Source organism: Oncorhynchus gorbuscha, linkage group LG16, assembly GCF_021184085.1.
Source record: "Oncorhynchus gorbuscha isolate QuinsamMale2020 ecotype Even-year linkage group LG16, OgorEven_v1.0, whole genome shotgun sequence".
NCBI classification, from domain to species: domain Eukaryota; kingdom Metazoa; phylum Chordata; class Actinopteri; order Salmoniformes; family Salmonidae; genus Oncorhynchus; species Oncorhynchus gorbuscha.
In genome coordinates this window covers 39339919-39359507 of record NC_060188.1, presented here as the reverse complement: position 1 = coordinate 39359507, position 19589 = coordinate 39339919, and the positions used below count along the sequence as shown (strand labels likewise).

Here is a 19589-nt window from a genome sequence, read left to right as displayed (position 1 = left end):
ATGTGATACTTCAGTTTTTTTTATTCATATAAATTTGCAAACATTTTTTAAAACTATTTTTTCCCCTCCTTTGTGAGTATGGGGTATTGTGTCGATTGATGAGGGGTAAAAAACTATTTAATGCATTTCAAAATAATCCTGTAACGTGTGGAAAAAGTCAAGGGGTCTGAAAACATTCCAAACACACTCACTATCAATCAGTGTAATTTTGTTTTGCATTTCAATTGGAAAAAGGCCATGTTATCACACACATCTGCAGCCACTAGATCAAATGTCAAATGACAAGCTAAATTAGCGCTGTTCTTCCCAAAAGCAGTGACAGAGTTCTATTTAGCAGTAAACACTTTTTGGCCGTAATTACATTCTATTCACACTAATAGCGTTAAAACTCTGAGTAAATAGTCTAAGTTTTGAGAAATATATATAAGGGTTTGGACTATCGCTTTCTGATTCTTTACTGAATTGCATTTTCATAAACATTGAATTAAATAATAATTTTATGGACAAACACCCTAAAACATACCATATTCTGTGCCCAGACCCCACAGCTTGACTTTATTGGCCTCATACTGAGCCTTCTTCTTCAGCCGACAGGCCCTGAAAAGAGAGAAAAACAAGTGGTTTAAAGGCATAGTAGCATTAGTGGTGGTGGTAGTAGTTGTGTGTATCAAAGTTAACCAAGCAGAAAGGGACTGTTCTTGAGAGGGAGCATTGAACATATATAGTAGAGTCCGAAATTACTGATACCCTTGATAGAGATGAGCAAAAATAACTGTACATAAAAAAATATTAATATACTGATATTGTATGTTAAAACAATTGGGAAATGATTTTATACTAATAGAATTGCTCCAATTTTGTACATTTTTTTTTAACATGTAATAATTGACTTTCTCAAAGTTAGACACCCCTTAATTCAATAACTTTCAATACCTACACCTTATGAGAATAACAGCACTGAGCCTTTTAAATATATGTTTTATGAGTTGGAAAACACATTGGCAGTGATCTTAGACCATTCCTCCATACAGAATCTTTCAGATCCTTGATGGCACATCATGTGTTCGCTAACAGATCATGTGACTTCCATCTGCTTAGAGGTCAGACAATACAGACTGAAGTGGAAACACAATTTCCCAACACAGAAGCTGAAACATTCATAATCGATGAACACTACAACATACGAATTGATTTGCAATCTCGTTAGAAAATAGAACGTCTAGGTTGCACAGTAATATCGCTAATTGCTAATATTTGATATCACCACTGGGTTTCAAGGATTGAGAATCCACCTCAGGAAGCCCCTGTTGCAGCCCTATTGCAAAACATTGATGTTATGGCAAATTAAACATTTCTTGATGTGCACTTGGGGTTATGGTCTTGCTGGAAGATCCACTTGTGGCAAAGTTTCATCCTCCTTTACCAAATGCACCAGGATATTTTAGCCCGAAAACCTGCTTGCCTCTGCCAGGAGTCAAAAACTTGGCCGCAATCGGTTCTTCCAGCAAGACAACTCCAAGCACAATCAAAATCCACAAAGAAATGGCTAATAGGTGACAAAAATCAACATTTTGCGATGGCCATCTCAGTCTCCGGAGTTGAACCCCGTTGAAAACCTGTGGTTTGAATTGAAGAGAGAAGTCTATAAGCGCAAACAAAGGATATCAAGGATCTGGAAAGAATCTAATATGGAGCAATGGTCTAAGATCCCTCCCAATGTGTTCTCCAACTCATAAAACATTATGCTCGCAAGGTATTGAAAACAGGTGTCAATTTTTACCCTTACCTTTGAGAAAAAAAACTTGTACATACAATATAGCTCGGTAGTTGAATGTTTTATTTTATACAGACATTTTTTGCTCATCTTCATCAAGGGTGTCAAAAATGTCAGACCCAGCTGTAACTACTGAGTGTTGAACATATGGAGGTTGAAAGGTGAGAATCCAGTACCTGGAGGCCAGTTTGTTCTTCTCCTTGCGGGAGCGAGGGCGGGCTGTGATGGGCAGCTCGCTGACCGGGGTCAGGTCACTGATCACCTTGTTGAGCTTACGCAACTCGTTACCGATCTGCAGCAGCTTCCGAGGGTTAGGGGTTAGGTCCTCCACGTCCGTCCGTCGAGACTTCTTCAGATTGTACTTCCCTGTTCACACAGCCAAATCACCGAGCCGGTTAACCACTGAGACGTTTCCCCTTTGTCAGCAGGGACAGTCAGATGCATTTGTATCCAAATGGATTCATCCAAAACCCATGAATGTACATCATGAATAACAGAACAGCCATGTTACATGTATAACCTGTGATCTACTGTAATTAATTAACTATGAAGCATGTGGCTTTGATCAGGTACAACTGTACGTGTGAGAATTCATACTTCAATAGGTAGTTTGTGGTGTGTGCTTCTATACTGAACCAAAATATAAAGCGCAACATGTAAAGTGTTTGGCGCAATGTTTCATGAGCTGAAATAAAAAGATCCCTGAAATGTTCCAGACCCACAGAAAATATGTATTTTAAATTGTGCACACATTCTTTTACATCTCTGTGAGCATTTCTCCTTTGCCTAAATAATCCATCCACCTGACAGGTGTAGCATATCAAGAAGCTGATTAAACAGCATGATTATTACACAGGTTCACCTTGTGCTGTGGACAATAAAGGCCACTGAAATGTGCAGTTGTCACACAACACAATGCCACAGACATCTCAAGTTCTGAGGGAGCGTGAAATTGGCATGCTGACTGCAGTAATGTCCACCAGAGCTGTTGCCAGATAATTTAATGTTCATTTCCCTGCCATAGGCCGCCTCCAACATTATTTTAGAGAATTTGGCAGTATGTCCAACTGGCCTCACAACTGCAGACCACTTGTAACCGTGCCAGCCCAGGACCTCCACATCCGGCTTCTTCACCTGCGGGATGGTCTGAGACCAGCCACCCGGACAGCTGATGAAACTGTGGGAACTTCTGCACAAACGGTCAGAAACCGCCTCAGGGAAGCACATCTGCATGCTCGTAGTCCTCACCAGAGTCTTGATCCGACTGCAGTTCAGCATCGTAACCAACTTCAGTAGGCAAATGCTCACCTTCGATGGCTACTGGCACACTGGAGAAGTGCACTTCATGCCAATAGGCTGAAAAAAGGCCTGAACTATATAAAAATCAGTGACACTCAGCCTTCATTAAAGGAAGGAGTATTCATAACCATATACGATTAGTTTGAGATATTATAGATTACAGTGAGTTCATAGAAGATGATGGCTTTACATTGTATTTAGATTTTAAGGCTTTTGACACTTGAGAGCACAACTTTGTATTTAGAACTCTCTACTTTTGGTTTCAGGGAGAATTTCTGTAAAGTGATAAGGATGATTGATATATACTGACATTAGCAGTTCGCTAGCTATGAGTAATGGAACCTCCCCTCGTTTCTCTATTGCTAGAGGAATTAGACAGAGTTGTACGATATCCCCTCATATTTATTTTAGCCAGATTTACTGGCCATATTTCTTAACAAATCTGAGAATTTAAAAGGGATCCTCAGTGTTTATTTGAGGTGCAGAGGAGGTGAACGGATGATCTCCGCATGTGTGGTTCCCACCGTGAAACATGGAGAGGGTGGTGTGATGGTGCTTTGCTGGTGACACTGTCAGTGATGTAGTTAGAATTCAAGGCACACTTAACCAGCATGGCTACCACAGCATAACCCATCTGGTTTGCTCTTAGTGGGAAAATAATTTCTTTAGGACAATGACCCAACACACCTCCAGGCTGTGTAAGGGCTTTTTGACCAAGAAAGAGTGATGAGTGCTACATCAGATGACCTGGCATCCACAATCACCTGACCTCAACCCAATTGAGATGGTTTGGGATGAGTTGGACCACAGAGTGAAGGAAAAGCAGCCAACGAGTGCTCAACATATGTGGGAACTCCTTCAAGACTGTTGGAAAAGCATTCCAGCTGAAGCTGGTTGAGAAAATGCCAAGAGTGTGCAAAGCTGTCATCAAGGCAAAGGGTGGCTACTTTGAAGAATCTTAAATATATTTTGATTCGTTTATTTGTTCAACACTTTTTTGGTTGGTTGGTAGTTTAAGTTTTTACTATTATACTAAAATGTAGAAAATAGTAAAAATAAAGAAAAACCCCTTGAATGAGTGGGTGTGTCCAAACTTTTGACTGGTACTGTAAGTTTCACCAGCAAATTTTACTTTTCTGTAAAAACATTGATTTGGAATAATAGTTATTAAAATTAATAGGAAATCCATGTTCAAAGGTCTTTGGTTTGACAAGGGTTTTAACTTTGTATGTGATTTGTTAGACAACACTGGGGAGTTTTTGCCGTTTTAGGAGTTCATTGGTAAATTTCAGGTTAATATTACTCAAAGAGAATATATGGACTAGAGGTTTGCAAAGCAATTCCACTTCCTTTACTTGGACTTATTAAGAACACTTTGTTATATTAATGAGGTTGTTCCTACTTTTCCAAGTTTACAAATTAATAACTTGAACCTTTTGGATAAAAAAAAACGTAAACAATAAGTGGATATGATTGGCAGTTTAGTCATTTTTGTTGATTATAAGTCAATATATGGGGCGGCAGGGTAGCCTAGTGTGTCACGCCTTGGTCTTAGTATTTTGTGTTTTCTTTAATTATTTGTTCAGGCCAGGGTGTGACATGGGTTTATTGTATTGTCGTATTGGGGTTTTTGTAGGCATTGGGATTGTGGTTGATTAGGGGTGTGTCTAGTATAGGCTTGGCTGCCTGAGGCGGTTATCAATCAGAGTCAGGTGATTCTTGTTGTCTCTGATGGGGAACCGTATTTAGGTAGCCTGGGTTTCACTTTGTATTTCGTGGGTGATTGTTCCTGTCTCTGTGTAGTTTCACCAGATAACCTAATTACAGCCTTTCACGTTCCGTTTGTTGTTTTGTAATTGTATCAGTTATTCCATGTATCGCGATTGTTTTCATTAAAGACATGAGTAACCACCACGCTGCATTTCGGTCCGACTCTCTTTCAACAAACGAAGAATTCCTTTACATAGTGGTTAGAGCTTTGGACTAGTAACCGAAAGGTTGCAAGTTCGAATCCCCGAGCTGACAAGGTACAAATCTGTCGTTCTGCCCCTGAACAGGCAGTTAACCCACTGTTCCTAGGCCATCATTGAAAATAAGAATTTGTCCTTAACTGAATTGCCTAGTAAAATAAAAGGTTAAAATATATATACATATACACTGGTCTATTAAGGTAAAAGTTAGTCACTTTTATATTATATTGCTATGGAAATTACCAACCCATGCTGTGGTCAAAAGTGACTACCTTTTACCTTAATAGACCAGTTATCCCAAAAGTTAGACACTAATTTTAAAATATAACGTTAATGATTTCTAGTCATAAGCTACGGACAACAAACACAATTTTATCAATGGCAATTTGAATGCACAAGGATACCATGACAGATCCTATGGTCCATTGTCGTGCCATTCATCACCTCATGTTTCAGCATGATAATGCATGGCCCCATGTCGCAAGGATCTGTACATAATTCCTAGAAGCTGAAAATGTCACAGCTCTACCGTGGCCTGCATACTCACCAGACATGTCACCCATTGAGCATGTTTGGGAAGCTCTGGTTTGAAGTGTACATCAGTGTGTTCCAGTTCCCAACAATATCCAGCAACTTCACACAGCCATTGAAGAGGAGTGGAACAACATTCCACAATCAACAGCCTGATCAACTCTACGCAAAAGAAGAGTGTTGCGCTGCATCTGGTCACACCAGATACTGACTGGTTTTCTGATTCACGCCCCTTTCCTTATATGAACTGTAAACTTTGTCAAATCTTGGAAATTGGTGCATGTTGCATTTATATATATTTTGTCAGTGCACACGTAACCACTGACCAGTATGAGTGTGTGTGTTTATGAGAGAGATAAAGTTGTGTCTCTCACCGTGGTGTGGGCCATTCCTCTGGTAGAGGTTGCTGGGCAGGGTCTGTCTGTCCCACTCGGAGGGCTTAAGCATGCGCTCCTGCTTAGAGGGGGTGAGCTGCTCGCTGTACTCCCAGAAGTAGCGGCGTTTGCCCCTCTTCCTGGAGATCCCTGCTGTCAGGCCCTTCACGTCCCCCACCGTGTCATTGTCATATCCTGATCACAACAGACAGGACAGGGATGAGGGAGAGAGAGAGGTGAAGGAACAACAAGAAAGAAAGATCAGAAAGAAAAGATTAGAGGGAGATATGGGTGAGGAGAAGAGATGAGCATAGGGAGTGAGGATGAGAAAAGTGCATAGAGGTTCAGTTGATCAGAGACGACAGCCCCCCCACTTATAAAATAGTATAAATAAACCATTGAGCCTGATGATCATACTGTCCCAATCACATAGGCTGAATTCCAACTCCAGTAAGCATGCACTTTTCTTTCTCTGCATATTCTGACCCTGAACTTAAGCAGGAGAATAGCATGATAGTCACCCGCTAAACGTTTTGGGGTGGAGATCAAGGAAATTAAAGTGTGTCTACAAATATGCCGTATTCTGACCTTGACTTCATGCCTACATAACTCCACCACCTTTACGCACAATGAAATTATGAACTTGTAGGCCCCCCCCCCCGATAGAAATAACTGTAATTTACAAATTGATAAGCACTTTTGCTAAGAGCTAGGTAAATGAGTAAGCCATTTGGATAAGGGGATTGTGAATATACAGTAAATTACAATTGTTTTTAGATCTAATTCACCTTATGGCACCAATGGAAGAAAACTGAAGCATATCAACATATTACCTTTTCCACAGTGAAGTTTATGAAATGCTGCCTTTATAATTTGCAGGGATGAAATTTGGAGACCCAAGCTATAGGCGTCTGTAGCCATACGCAAATGACAGTATAGCGGCAAACGTACAGAGTTGATTGCTCAAATGTTTTATTATATGCCCGGACTTTTCACTATATTTTTTACAATTTGTATCGTGTTAAATATCAGCCACTATCGGTAGCCACCGTCAGTTATACACACATATATAAATTGGCACTTCATTGTTAGTTTCCTTACATTTAGCATCATTACATAGTTTACCTTTCGTTCCTCACTGACGTTTGTGTGGTTGTTCCTGAGGATCGCTAGCAATGGTGGATCATATTAGGCTAACGTATTACAAGTTGTGCAATAATTTGGGACATGTAGCCTATTTGAATCATTATGGAAGGCAGACCATACAGAGCCGTTTAAACCTGGAGAATGGCACAGTTGACGAGGACTGGACCGTTGTCGTCGCAGTTCCATGATTAGTGAGGATTATTAGGTTAGATCTATAGACTACTATATAGACTAATGTTCAACCCCTATTGTACACTTTTTCACCTTACAATATTCCATGGATTGAACAATTGAATATGGGAACATTCAAGATGAATCAAACCGCTATTTTTGATTCACAAATATATTTTATGTGTAAAGGCTCTCCAAACCTGTGTTGTTATTCACAAACACTTTCCTAACCCTAAATAATATTACAAGATCAGAGTATTTTTTTTATTTGCTGAAAAGGAGAGGAATATGAGTGTATTTACATGGCTTTCTTTCATCGATCCCTAATATTCTGAACCATTCTCTCCATATATTCTAGGGAGTCTGTTGACAAAAGTCTAATTACATTTTTTTAAAGAGAACTGCTGGCAAGCTTCCTTGATTTGGACAATTTTGCCAACACATGGCTAACCTTTGTTTAACCAGCTAAATAGCAGCCCATACCGAAAATGTGTTTAAGTCACCCTTCTAGCTAAAAGGCTGTTAGAGTTTACACTTCCTCTTCCAATTATAATGTGGGGAGGTCAAAATAATGTAAAACTATCTGCCAAATCTATTCATTTAAAAATGTTGATTACTTCTCCTTGACATTTTCATTCACAAGTTTGCTAATGTACAATGGGGATCCCTAGGTCGCCAGTTTGCCTGGGGTGGGGGGGTCCCTGGACAAGATAAGGTTGAAATTCTTCCTTTACAATACACAATGGGCCCGATCAAGGATTTCCAACAGGGAACAAGTGAACCTATCACAAATGTTATTTTAATTACATTTTTCCATCCTTCAGCTACAAAGAGATTCCCATCTAGAAATATAGGTGATGTTTTCTTTACAGGGAGCTGACATTTGTAATATACCCACCGTTTTGAAGTTGGCACCTTCAGCGACTAACTTTACTTCACATGAAAAACAAAAAATGGTTACTATAATTCAAGGTGCATGGACATTGAAATGACTACCTGATACATGGCTACCTGGCTCGGAGAAGGTGTCACTCATGTCGTCATCTTTATCGCCCTCATAATCATCATCCTCCTCATCATCATCATCCTCATCATCATCATCATCGTTCTCAGAGAGCTCATGCTCACTGCCGAAACCCTCATCATGATCTTCATCCAGCTCCACCCCCTCAGCATCTTCCTCATCCTCCATCTCCCCCACCTCTTCTTCTTCCTCCTCCTCCTCATCCATCTCAGTGAGGGTTTTCCCAGCCAGCCTGGCTCGGGTTAGGAACAGGGAGTAGTTGTGCTCCTCTTCCTTCTTTTTGTCAGAGACTGGGTCATGTCCCAGGGCACTCCCACTGGCAGTCAGCAGAGACTCGCTGGCCGTGGCCCCAGCCACAGGGTAGTGGAGGATGGGGGGCACAGCTCCAGATGTGCCCACTGAGGCGGGGGGCATCACCCGGCAAGGCAGCTCTTCTCTCTTCTCATAGGCCAGGATGCTGGCAGAGGCAGAGGCTGCAGTAGCAGGAGCAGCCACAGGGGCAGCACAGCCAGACGTGGTGGCCACCTCAGGGGGCTTGCTGGGGTACGGGGAGTGGTCTTCAGACTCAATTTGATGGGAGGCCATGGGCATGTCGACTAGGGGCCGGCGAGGCATGCTGACGCGAACCGTGGCCTTGCGCACATAGTCGTTGCAGTGGTGGCCCAGAGCAGCCATCTTGCTGGGACCCTGGGCCTTGGACATAGTCTCTGTGGTGGAGGGGACAGGACAAGTGGCGCTCAGGGAACCCTCTGCAAAGTCACCCAGGGGGTCCCTGACCAGGTTGGAGCAGGAGGCGGAGAACGAGGGGCCCGGGCGGGCGGCCATCTTCTTGCCCAGGGAGAGTGGGGGGAGGGAGGTGTGCTGCTTCTGGCCCCCCATCAGCAGATCAGGGTGGTAAAGCGTGTCACACACAGGTGGTTGCGAGTCCTCGCTGTTGAGCTGGGCCAGGGTGGGGGTCTGGCCAATCACCTCCTCGTCCTGGTAGGGGCTGGAGAAGTCATCCAGGCCTGCCTCCTTGGTGCCCCAGATGTCACAGCTGGTAAAGCGGGTGTACTTGGTCATGTCCTCCCAGTACGTATCCCACTGCTCAAAGTTAGAGCTGTAGTCCGGGTCACTGTCCACCAGCTCCAAGAGGTACTCCCCACACTCCATCTCCTTGTAGTCCCCCACTGTGAAGTGATCACCTTTAGGGCTTTGGCGATTGGTCATATCTCTATCCTGGGGAGGAAAGGGGAGTATAAAGAAGCTACATTAAATGCATGTTATTGTCTTATCCTTTGACAGATGTGTTATAAGGCTAAGTATGCAACCATATTCACTCAACAATATTGTATTACAATATTGTATGTGTAATATTGTATGCCACCTTCCGGAGACACCTGAAACCCCACCTCTTTAAGGAATACCTAGGATAGGATAAGTAATCCTTCTCACCCCCCCCCCTTTAAGATTTAGATGCACTATTGTAAAGTGACTGTTCTACTGGATGTCATAAGGTGAATGCACCAATTTGTAAGTCGCTCTGGATAAGAGCATCTGCTAAATGACTTAAATGTAATGTAAAGAGACGTTACATCTTTATAATTCTATTGCCGTAGCGGGTTGTGTTCTCTACTAGGCCACCTGTCTATCCTGATTCTCTGTGAGCTCTGTAAACTGTGATGTTGCCCAGAGGCCACTTTGCATGGAGAACACTTACCAGTTCGTACATGAAGTCTGGGTCTGTGTTACTCGCCAACAGGTCTGTGCTGGTTAGTGCCTGGTCAGCAAAAGTATAAGTTTGAAAGAAATCCCCAAAGGGAGGATCCATTCCACTGATGCTGGGCTAAGGAGAAATAAACATTCCAAACTATTGAAACGGTGAACAGAGATGATAGTTGATAGTTTAAAGGGGCAATCTGTTTTTAGGCTTTACAAACAACGGAGTAACGCAAGCTTATATTTTAGGTACTGATAGGGTATGACAGTTCATAAAGCATTTAATAAATGTATATTCTTCAAGAAGCAGTGGGTATGTACATAGTACCACTTTAAACATTTAGTTAAGCATGGAGAGTAACAATGAACATACAACATTTGTGGTGTTGTGTAAGCCAGGATGAATGTGGGAACATTCCCATGTCCAACATGGGAACTCGCCATATACCATCCACGGTGTAATTCCAGGGCAACTAGGCGAAGGTCTGTCAGTTTTAAGCCACAGACTCAGGAAAACAATGTGTGAAGATCTGAGATACATCGTTATGGATAATGGTAATCAACTATCCAGCAACCTAGTTGTTTTTGCTGAAGAGGTTGTTTGTGCTGAAAGATGGTCAATTGTAAGATAACGGCGAGACCATTGACTAAAGTTGGACCACTTCTAAAAAGAACCCTCCCTTCCATTACCTGAGGCATCGCCGAGCACCGATCTCCGTTCCTTATTGTGAATTATTCTTCCACCTCGTGTCCCAGTCGTCTTTGGATGATATCAACCTCCAGCAGAAAATTAGATGGGTTAAGCAACAAAGTCTTCTTTATTGTGGAAAACTCAGTGACTCATGTAAGTCTCTCCACCTTCTCTTCTGATCCCTGGTGTCTGGAGCAAGATGAGAGAACACAGGGGGAATGGAAGGGTTAAATTGGTAAGATATGAGATATGTTTGCACATTTCACTACTTCACCTTCATACTAGGTAGACTTGACAGCATATGGCACTCCTACAATCTTATATGCAATAATGTAACTTTGCCTACAAGCTGAGATTCTGTGCAGATCGTCAAACACGGCTTCTGAAAGTGCCTGTCAAGACCGGCTGTTCATTTAAATCAGAACACAGCCTACTTCTATCAACTCTAGTGTGAGCGAGCTTAACTCACGACTGCGTTGGTGACGCTCAGTGCAAACTGGGGGCCCTTCCATGCTTGTCCATGTAAAAGAGACCTTGTTGAAGCCGAGTGAAGTTGCAGACATTGTCCGGTTGCAGCCTTTCAGATCCAGAAAATGAGTTTGATGCAAAACAGAATGAGCTTTGAACCAACACTGTGTCTAGGCTATTTTTAAATGATTCTAGCTAGCTACCTTTCCCCACTGCCTACTAAGAGTCACAAACAGAGGGAGCAGAGTCGCTTGGGTGCCATTTGCATAACAAATCAGGAGAAATATGCTGGGGAGAGCGGGCACTGTGCTGGCCAGCTGCAACACCAAGCAAAACAATCCTTAAAAAATGTTTTGATTCAAATTAAGCAAAAAAATGTCTTGCCAACATATCCAGGAGAAGATTGAATGTCTCTGCTGTAACCAAGAAGCTTGATCTTGACATGTAGCAAATTAGCAAACCAAATGCATAGCTGAAGCCCTGAGCTGGATATAATTTATTTGACATACATCTTAGATTTCTTACAGTTACACTTAACTTATAATTAAGCACGCAGGTGCCCCAACCCCCAAAATACCCCGGTATAGACGGTATATCGTCCAAGCCTAGCAGATGACGTCATTTCCTCCTGGTGTGCGTATCATCTGTCTGCTTTTGTATACATCTCAGCCCGCAAAAGAAGACCCCCCCCCAGCTAGCACACTTTAGGAGTTAACAGAGTCGTGGTACGCCACACAAAGGAAAACTTTTGAGCCATCTGTACGAGTGCAATCCTGGTCCTGCGAAGATCCACCCACCTGTTAGAACAACTAAAATGACGCCGATTGTGTTTTGGGAGGCACTGTGGGGAAGCCCTTGCTGCAATCGGCTGATGCCATGCAAAACTGCCTGCCTGGCTACTGCACTGAACTGTCATTTTAATATCTTTGTCGTCTCTACACAGGCATTCCCCTGGAAGTTAAACACACTGCATGATGTTTTGCCTTTTGCAACCATTTCTAAAATCCACGCTACAGAGTAGGTCTCTCTCTTATGTTTATGATTGACCACTCACTTCCTCTTCAGATTTCTGACGATCGGTTTCTGTTGGCGGCCGAATAAGGGAACTGAAAGGAAGGCGAAAGGGTGGAAATAATAGCAGAATTCAGACAAACTACTATGTGCCACACACCCTGTACTGACAGCAGTGTATTCCATTTAGATTAGGGTAGGCTACATGTTTTAGCCTTTTGGGTGCATGAATTAACATTTTGAAACTAGATATCACCAGAGACTAAAGCGCAATGGCTTCTTCATTATGCTAAGCACACAGGCGGACAGGTTAAGTCAGTTTACTATGGGCACTAAACTGATATGGGTCACAATGGATGGCACCAGCTGTTCCTGATGAACACAACTTCACTCTGCATTGGCTGGCTTCAAAGGTCTCTCAACACAATTGGAAAGGCATTAAGCCCTTCAAGGCCTTAGGAAACATGAGCCCACCTTTACAATCTGATTGTGTGGGATAAAAGACAGCCACACTCCTGTACCAACTACAAGGTGGGAGGATCTCACTCACAGGCACGCACACAAACATCAACAGCGTTTTCCCTATATTAATTTGGCAGCAGCAGGCAAAAAATAACATTGAGATCTTTAAATGGTTTTCAGAATCAAATTTAAATGACTAAAACCAGATATAAAGTATGTAGAAAATCTATTTAAACATGTATTTATTTTTTACATTTTACCCCCTTTTCATGGTATCCAATTGTTAGTAGTTACTATCTTGTCTCATCGCTACAACTCCCGTACGGGCTCGGGAGAGACGAAGGTCGAAAGCCATGCGTCCTCCGAAACACATCGCAACCAAGCCGCACTGCTTCTTAACACAGTGCGCATCCAACCCGGAAGCCAGCCGCACCAATGTGTCGGAGGAAACACTGTGCACCTGGCGACCTGGATAGCGCACACTGCGCCCGGCCCACCACAAGAGTCAATAGTGCGCAATGAGACAAGGATATCCCTACCGGCCAAACCCTCCCTAACCTGGACAACGCTAGGCCAATTGTGCGTCGCCCCATAGACCTCCAGGTCGCGGCCGGCTGCGACAGTGCCTGGGCTCGAACCCAGAGCCTCCGATGGCACAGCTAACACTGGAAAATCGATTTTTAAATAAGATCTATAACATATTTGAGAACTGTGTATAAAAGATAGTGTATATTTGAGAAAAGTGTTGGTCCCATGTTTTACGAGCTGAAATAAAAGATCCTTGAAATGTTCCATACTCACAAAAAGCTTATCAAAAATGCTGTGTACACATTTGTTTACATCCCCGTTTATGAGCCTTTCTCCTTTGCCAAGATATTCCACCCACCTGACAGGTGTGGCATATCAAGAAGATGATTTAACAGCATGATCATTACACAGGTGCACCCTGTGCTGAGGACAATTAAATGCCGTTCTAAAATGTGAAGTTGTGTCACAACACAATACCACAGATGTCTCAAGTTGAGGGAGTGTGCGTTTGGCATGCTGACTGCAAGAACGTCCACCAGAGCTGTTGCCAGAAAATGTAATGTCCATTTCTCTACCATAAGCCACCTCAAAATGTAATTTCAGAGAACTTGTCAGTACGTCCAACTGGCCTCACAACCGCAGACCATGTGTATAGTGTCGTGTGGGCGAGCAGTTTGCTGATGTCAAACGTTGTGAAAAGAGTGCCCCATGGTGGTGGAGGGGTTAAGGTATGGGAAGGCATAAGCTATGGAAAACAAACGCAATTGCATTTTATCAATGGTAATTTGAATGCACAGAGATATCTTGAGATCCTGAGGCCCATTGTTATGCCATTCATCTGCCATCATCACCTCATGTTACAGCATGATAATGTTGCAAGGACCTGTACACAAATCCTGGAAGCTGAAAATGTTCCAGTTCTTCCATGGCCTGCATACTCACTAGACATGTCACCCATTCAGCATTTTTTGGGATGCTCTGGATTGACACCATGTTCCAGTTCCCGCCCATAACCAGCAACTTTGCACAGCCACTGAAGGGGAATGGGACAACATTCCACAATCAACAGCCTGATAAACTCTACGCCAACGAAATATGTTCCGCTGCAAATGGTGGTGACACCAGATACTGACTGGTTCTGATCCATGCCCCTACCTTTTTATTTTATTTTTTAAGTATCTTAAAATCCATCCATTTGGGCAAAATGTATTTATTTCAATTGTCTGATTTCCTTATATGAACTGTAACTCAGTAAAATCATATACATTGGTATGTTGCAGTATAATTTTTTGCTCAGTATAAAAACCAAAATAAAAACTAGACAGTAAGGGAAATCTTATATTCCCAAAATTGTTATGGCATTGGGCCCCCAATGATTTTGTTATCATGTTCAAGTCACTAATTGCAAGAAATTAGCTTTAAAAACAGCAACATTTTGTTTGTTTAAAAATTGTAAGTGTTAGACCACGCCATTGGCCACGTCCATTAACCCCTGCATGCTAACTTTGCCACCTATGTCGATAAAAGAAAATCTAGGGGAAACACTGAACATGACACCATTCTCAGAAAGGGCAAATCATAGAGCACGTCAAATCAAATCAAATGTTATTTGTCAAATGTAGAGGTCGACCGATTAATCGGAATGGTCGATTAATTAGGGCTGATTTCAAATTCTCATAACAATCGTAAATCTGTATTTTTGGACACCGATTTGGCCTATTTTAAAAAAAAAAATTATAAATGTATTTAAATCTTTATTTAACTAGGCAAGTCAGTTAAGAACATATTCTTATTTTCAATGATGGCCTAGGAACAGTGGGTTAACTGCCTCATTCAGGGACAGAACGACAGATTTTTAACTTGTCACCTAGGGGGATTCAATCTTGCAAACTTACAGTTAACTTAACAGTTAATTTGCCAGAATTTTACGTAATCATGACATAACATTGAAGGTTGTGCAATGTAACAGGAATATTTAGATTTATGGATGCCACCCGTTAGATAAAATACGGAACAGTTCCGTATTTCACTGAAAGAATAAATGTCTTGTTTTCGAGATGATAGTTTCCGGATTCGACCATATTAAATGACCTACGGCTCGTATTTCTGTGTGTTATGTTATAATTAAGTCTATGATTTGATAGAGCAGTCTGACTGAGCGGTGGTAGGCAGCAGCAGGCTTGTAAGCATTCATTCAAACAGCACTTTCCTGCGTGTTGCCAGAAGCTCGTCGCTGTGCTTCAAGCCAATCAACTCCCGAGATTAGGCTGGTGTAACCGATGTGAAATGGCTAGCTAGTTAGCAGGGTGCGTGCTAATAGCGTTTTCAAACATCACTCACTCTGAGACTTAGAGTAGCTATTCCCCTTGCTCTGCATGGGTAACGCTGCTTCGAGGGTGGCTGTTGTCGCTGTGTTCCTGGTTCGAGTCCAGATAGGAGCGAGAAGAGGGATGGAAGCTATACTGTTACATTGGCAATACTAAAGTGCCTATAAGAACATCCAATAGTCAAAGGTTAATGAAATACAAATGGTAGAGAGATCAATAGTCCTATAATAACTACAACCTAAAACTTCTTACCTGGGAATATTGAAGACTCATGTTAAAAGGAACCACCAGCTTCATATGTTCTCATGTTCTGAGCAAGGAACTTAAACGTTTGCTTTCTTACATGGCACTTTTACTTTCTTCTCCAACACTTTGTTTTTTCATTATTTAAACCAAATTGAAAATTTTCATTATTTATTTTAGTCTAAATTTATTTTATTGATGTATTATATTAAGTTAAAGTAAGTGTTCATTCAGTATTGTTGTAATTGTCATTATTACAAAATATAAAATTCGCCGATTAATCGGTATCGGCCTTTTTTGGTACTCCAATAATCGTCCGACCTCTTCAAACTTCCCAAGTTCTCTCACGTCACCCCGCTCCTCCGCTCTCTCCACTGGCTTCCAGTTGAAGCTCGCATCCGCTACAAGACCATGGTGCTTGCCTACGGAGCTGTGAGGGGAACGGCTCCTCAGTACCTCCAGGCTCTGATCAGGCCCTACACCCAAACAAGGGCACTGCGTTCATCCACCTCTGGCCTGCTCGCCTCCCTACCACTGAGGAAGTACAGTTCCCGCTCAGCCCAGTCAAAACTGTTCGCTGCTCTGGCCCCCCCAATGGTGGAACAAACTCCCTCACGACGCCAGGACAGCAGAGTCAATCACCACCTTCCGGAGACACCTGAAACCCCACCTCTTTAAGGAATACCAATGATAGGATAAAGTAATCCTTCTCACCCCCCCCCCCCCCCCTTAAAAGATTTAGATGCACTATTGTAAAGTGGCTGTTCCACTGGATGTCATAAGGTGAATGCACCAATTTGTACGTCGCTCTGGATAAGAGCATCTGCTAAATGACTTAAATGTAATGTAAATGTAGTCAAATGCCCTGAATAAAACAGGTGTAGACCTTAGAGTGAAATGCATGTGATATCATATGAATGCTCTCTCATAGTTCACCCTGTTTTGGATACCACAGTGTGATACCTGCCTACAGGACCAACTCAGGCATGCTGCAATGTTTCATTGCCTGCTTTCATACCAGTATCCAGTAATATGACACCACATAAAACAACCAATATGTACTATACTACCTAGACCATGTTAAGAATACCTCACATTCGGTTCTTGATGGCTACCACATTTTCATAACTGAAATTGCACAGGATGAATCTAACTGTAAAGCAGACAGGCCGTTATCTCTGTGGCCTCAACGTGAAACCTGATTGTGGCTTTGGTTGTCAACAGGAAGAACCGATCATATAGACTATTTGCATTGCACCTATGCATTTACACCTATGCTACTCTCTGTTGTTATCATCTATGCATCATCACTTTAATAACTACCTACATGTACACATTACCTCAACTAACCAGTGCCCTCACACATTGATTCTGTACCGGTACCCCCCCTGTATAGTCTTGCTATTGTTATTTTACTGCTGCTCTTTATTTCTTAGGCAATATTATGAATATATTATATTAATATTAATATATATTTTGAACCGCATTGTTGGTTAGGGGCTCGTAAGTAACCATTTCACTGTAAGGTCTACACTTGTTGTATTCAGTGCATGTGCCTAATAAAAGTGTATTTGATATAAGCATATTGACATATGTTAAAAAATATATTAAAAAATGATGCCAGGATAGGAGTATTCTAGAAACACAGGGTCCTCCCCTGTGCCCCTTTGCAGTGCACAAAAAAAATATAGATCTAGCACTGCTAAGTATGTCCAAGTTCCATATTATTTTGCTAATATTGAAGGTAATGTTAAAGGTGAGCAAAGATCCAAGGCAAAGATGTGTGTGGTATTCTCAGCACGCATCGCATTCTGCATCTAATTTGTAACGCTGGCCACCCCTAAGTTTATGGTGGCAAATCGATCACATACGCAGAAAAAAGTTTAAAGTATTCACATCTATCACCTATAAACTAGATTAAAGCCCCGATTGCTGTCTAGCGTTACAGGCGATGAGGACCTAGCTACATAGCATAATGAATACCTCGGCAAAATCTGACTTTCAGAGAAACATATGGCCAAATATATATATAATATACAGGCTAGTAGATATATAAACCGTAAAAACTACAATAAATAATCGGATTTTTTTTTATGTAGGCTGACCCACTAACACTCTACACCGACCCTGACACAAAAACAAATGCAACGTCAAACCAACGTCCTACTTGGGCCAACGCCCACGCAATCTTACAGTCCTATTGGTCAAAATGCAGTCATAGCCCGCCTTAAAATATGCGCGAATGGTCCACATTTATGTCAATCGTAGGAGATACTTCAGAGAAAAACATAGCCCATCTCAATATAACTAGGTTGAGACAGAAAACAAACAATTCAAAGCATCGTTTGTGTGGCCTAAATAACTAATTAAATACATGCAAAATGACCCCATGACACGTAGAATTCGCATAGGGGGTAATTTTACGGAAGTCTATGTTATCCTCTTATTATAATCTTACAGAAGACACGCATGTCTAGATTTGTCATATAGTCAACATAAAAACACGACACGGAGAACTCGGTAACTGAACAAAAGTAGCTCGCTAAGCATTGACGAACTGTCCGGACTAGTTGACGCCTTCAAATCCCCGAAAAACCAATCTGTCAACTGTTGGATTTTTTTTCTCTACTCAGTTTACCTAGAATGTTCTCGATCTCTCTCTATCAGCACACTGGCTGTGGCTTGTAAACACCCCCAAAAATATTTTGTAAAATAAAACTCTTATAACGAGCTACAATGCTCCTGCACATATAGTACCTATTCGTGATTCATTTTTTTTTTTTTAAATAGGTAAGCGGTTTTAGTTCACCAGGATTTCACACGAAACAAGCTCAATCTAGTTCCCTACCAACTACAGTATGGCCTCCGTCCCGCCCCTCTCACAGCAGCAGATACAACTAGCTAACGTTAGCTTACCAAGAGGTGAGAAGAATCCGGCGAAAAAACATGATGCAAAGTTTTCAAATGGTTTGAAAAACGTTCAACTCACCGTTAGAAACCCCATGTGAAAGTTTGGTGTCGTGTTTCGCTTCGTGTTTAATCCTATCTGAGCAATAATAAAGCCATTTCAATGGAGTCCACGCTGCCTTCCTCTTGCATTTGTTTTGTTTATCTTCTTCCTGACGGGTTCCTGGAAAGCGCGTGACTTGCTAGTCATGTGGTCCTTCACGGACCAATCGCAGCAGGGCTTTAGGATTGACCCAAAACATTGTACATACCTAACAGTATGCTACTGCACACCACGGATGGCATAGCACACACTTCATATGCTATAATACAGTTATCCAGACATTTTTTATCATATTTTTTTCCAAAAGCCCTAGGTTACAGTTATTTGGCAAGAAACCCAAGTCGTGTTTCATAAGGGTTCACAAATTAAAGACTATAAATACCATCTTTGATTGGATCTGTCATAATACTATCTCTTATGTACTGTGATTTGACTATTGTTACCTCTTGGGGAAAATCACACAGACTAGGTTAACTTCACATAAAACATACAAATACATGACAAAGAGGTACAAAACAGTTATAAACCGGGAAAGTTATATATTGGAATTCTATTTACACACTATTCATATGTGCATATTCATAGTATTATATACAGTTAAATATGATCTTAAGAGAGGGGCGCTGTGATACAATATGTTTTTTAAATCTGCTTTTTAAAGCTAAACTTTCTTTTTGCCCGAGTGACCTGAGTAACCTCTGGTGGCAGAGTATTCCACTATGACATGGCTCGCTATATAACTGAGCGGCGCATTAAACCTGTTTTTGGTTTGGGTACAGTGAAGAAACCCATAGTGGGGTATCTGGTGGGGTATCTATGTCTGTTTGAAGTGTATGCAAATAGATTATAAAAGTGGTTAGGC

The 19589-nt window shown here is 41.8% G+C and overlaps 1 protein-coding gene across 3 annotated transcripts in view; it reads right to left on the bottom strand.

Annotated features, from left to right (window-relative positions):
• Nucleotides 1-18827, bottom strand: part of LOC123998637 (CREB3 regulatory factor-like) — a 28607-nt gene extending 9780 nt beyond the window's left edge. The window contains exons 1-7 of one of the 3 annotated variants that reach the window (XM_046303691.1): nucleotides 18707-18827; nucleotides 10678-10867; nucleotides 9989-10114; nucleotides 8262-9507; nucleotides 5949-6143; nucleotides 1951-2140; nucleotides 524-597 (exon numbers count right to left, since the gene is read on the bottom strand). In XM_046303691.1, coding sequence (XP_046159647.1) covers nucleotides 524-597; nucleotides 1951-2140; nucleotides 5949-6143; nucleotides 8262-9507; nucleotides 9989-10114; nucleotides 10678-10686 — 1840 coding nt within the window. In that variant the 5' untranslated portion in view covers nucleotides 10687-10867; nucleotides 18707-18827. The remainder of the gene's footprint in view (nucleotides 1-523; nucleotides 598-1950; nucleotides 2141-5948; nucleotides 6144-8261; nucleotides 9508-9988; nucleotides 10115-10677; nucleotides 10868-18706) is intronic. The other 2 variants (XM_046303692.1, XM_046303693.1) reach the window with 2 other exon arrangements.
• Nucleotides 18828-19589: the final 762 nt, after the last annotated feature.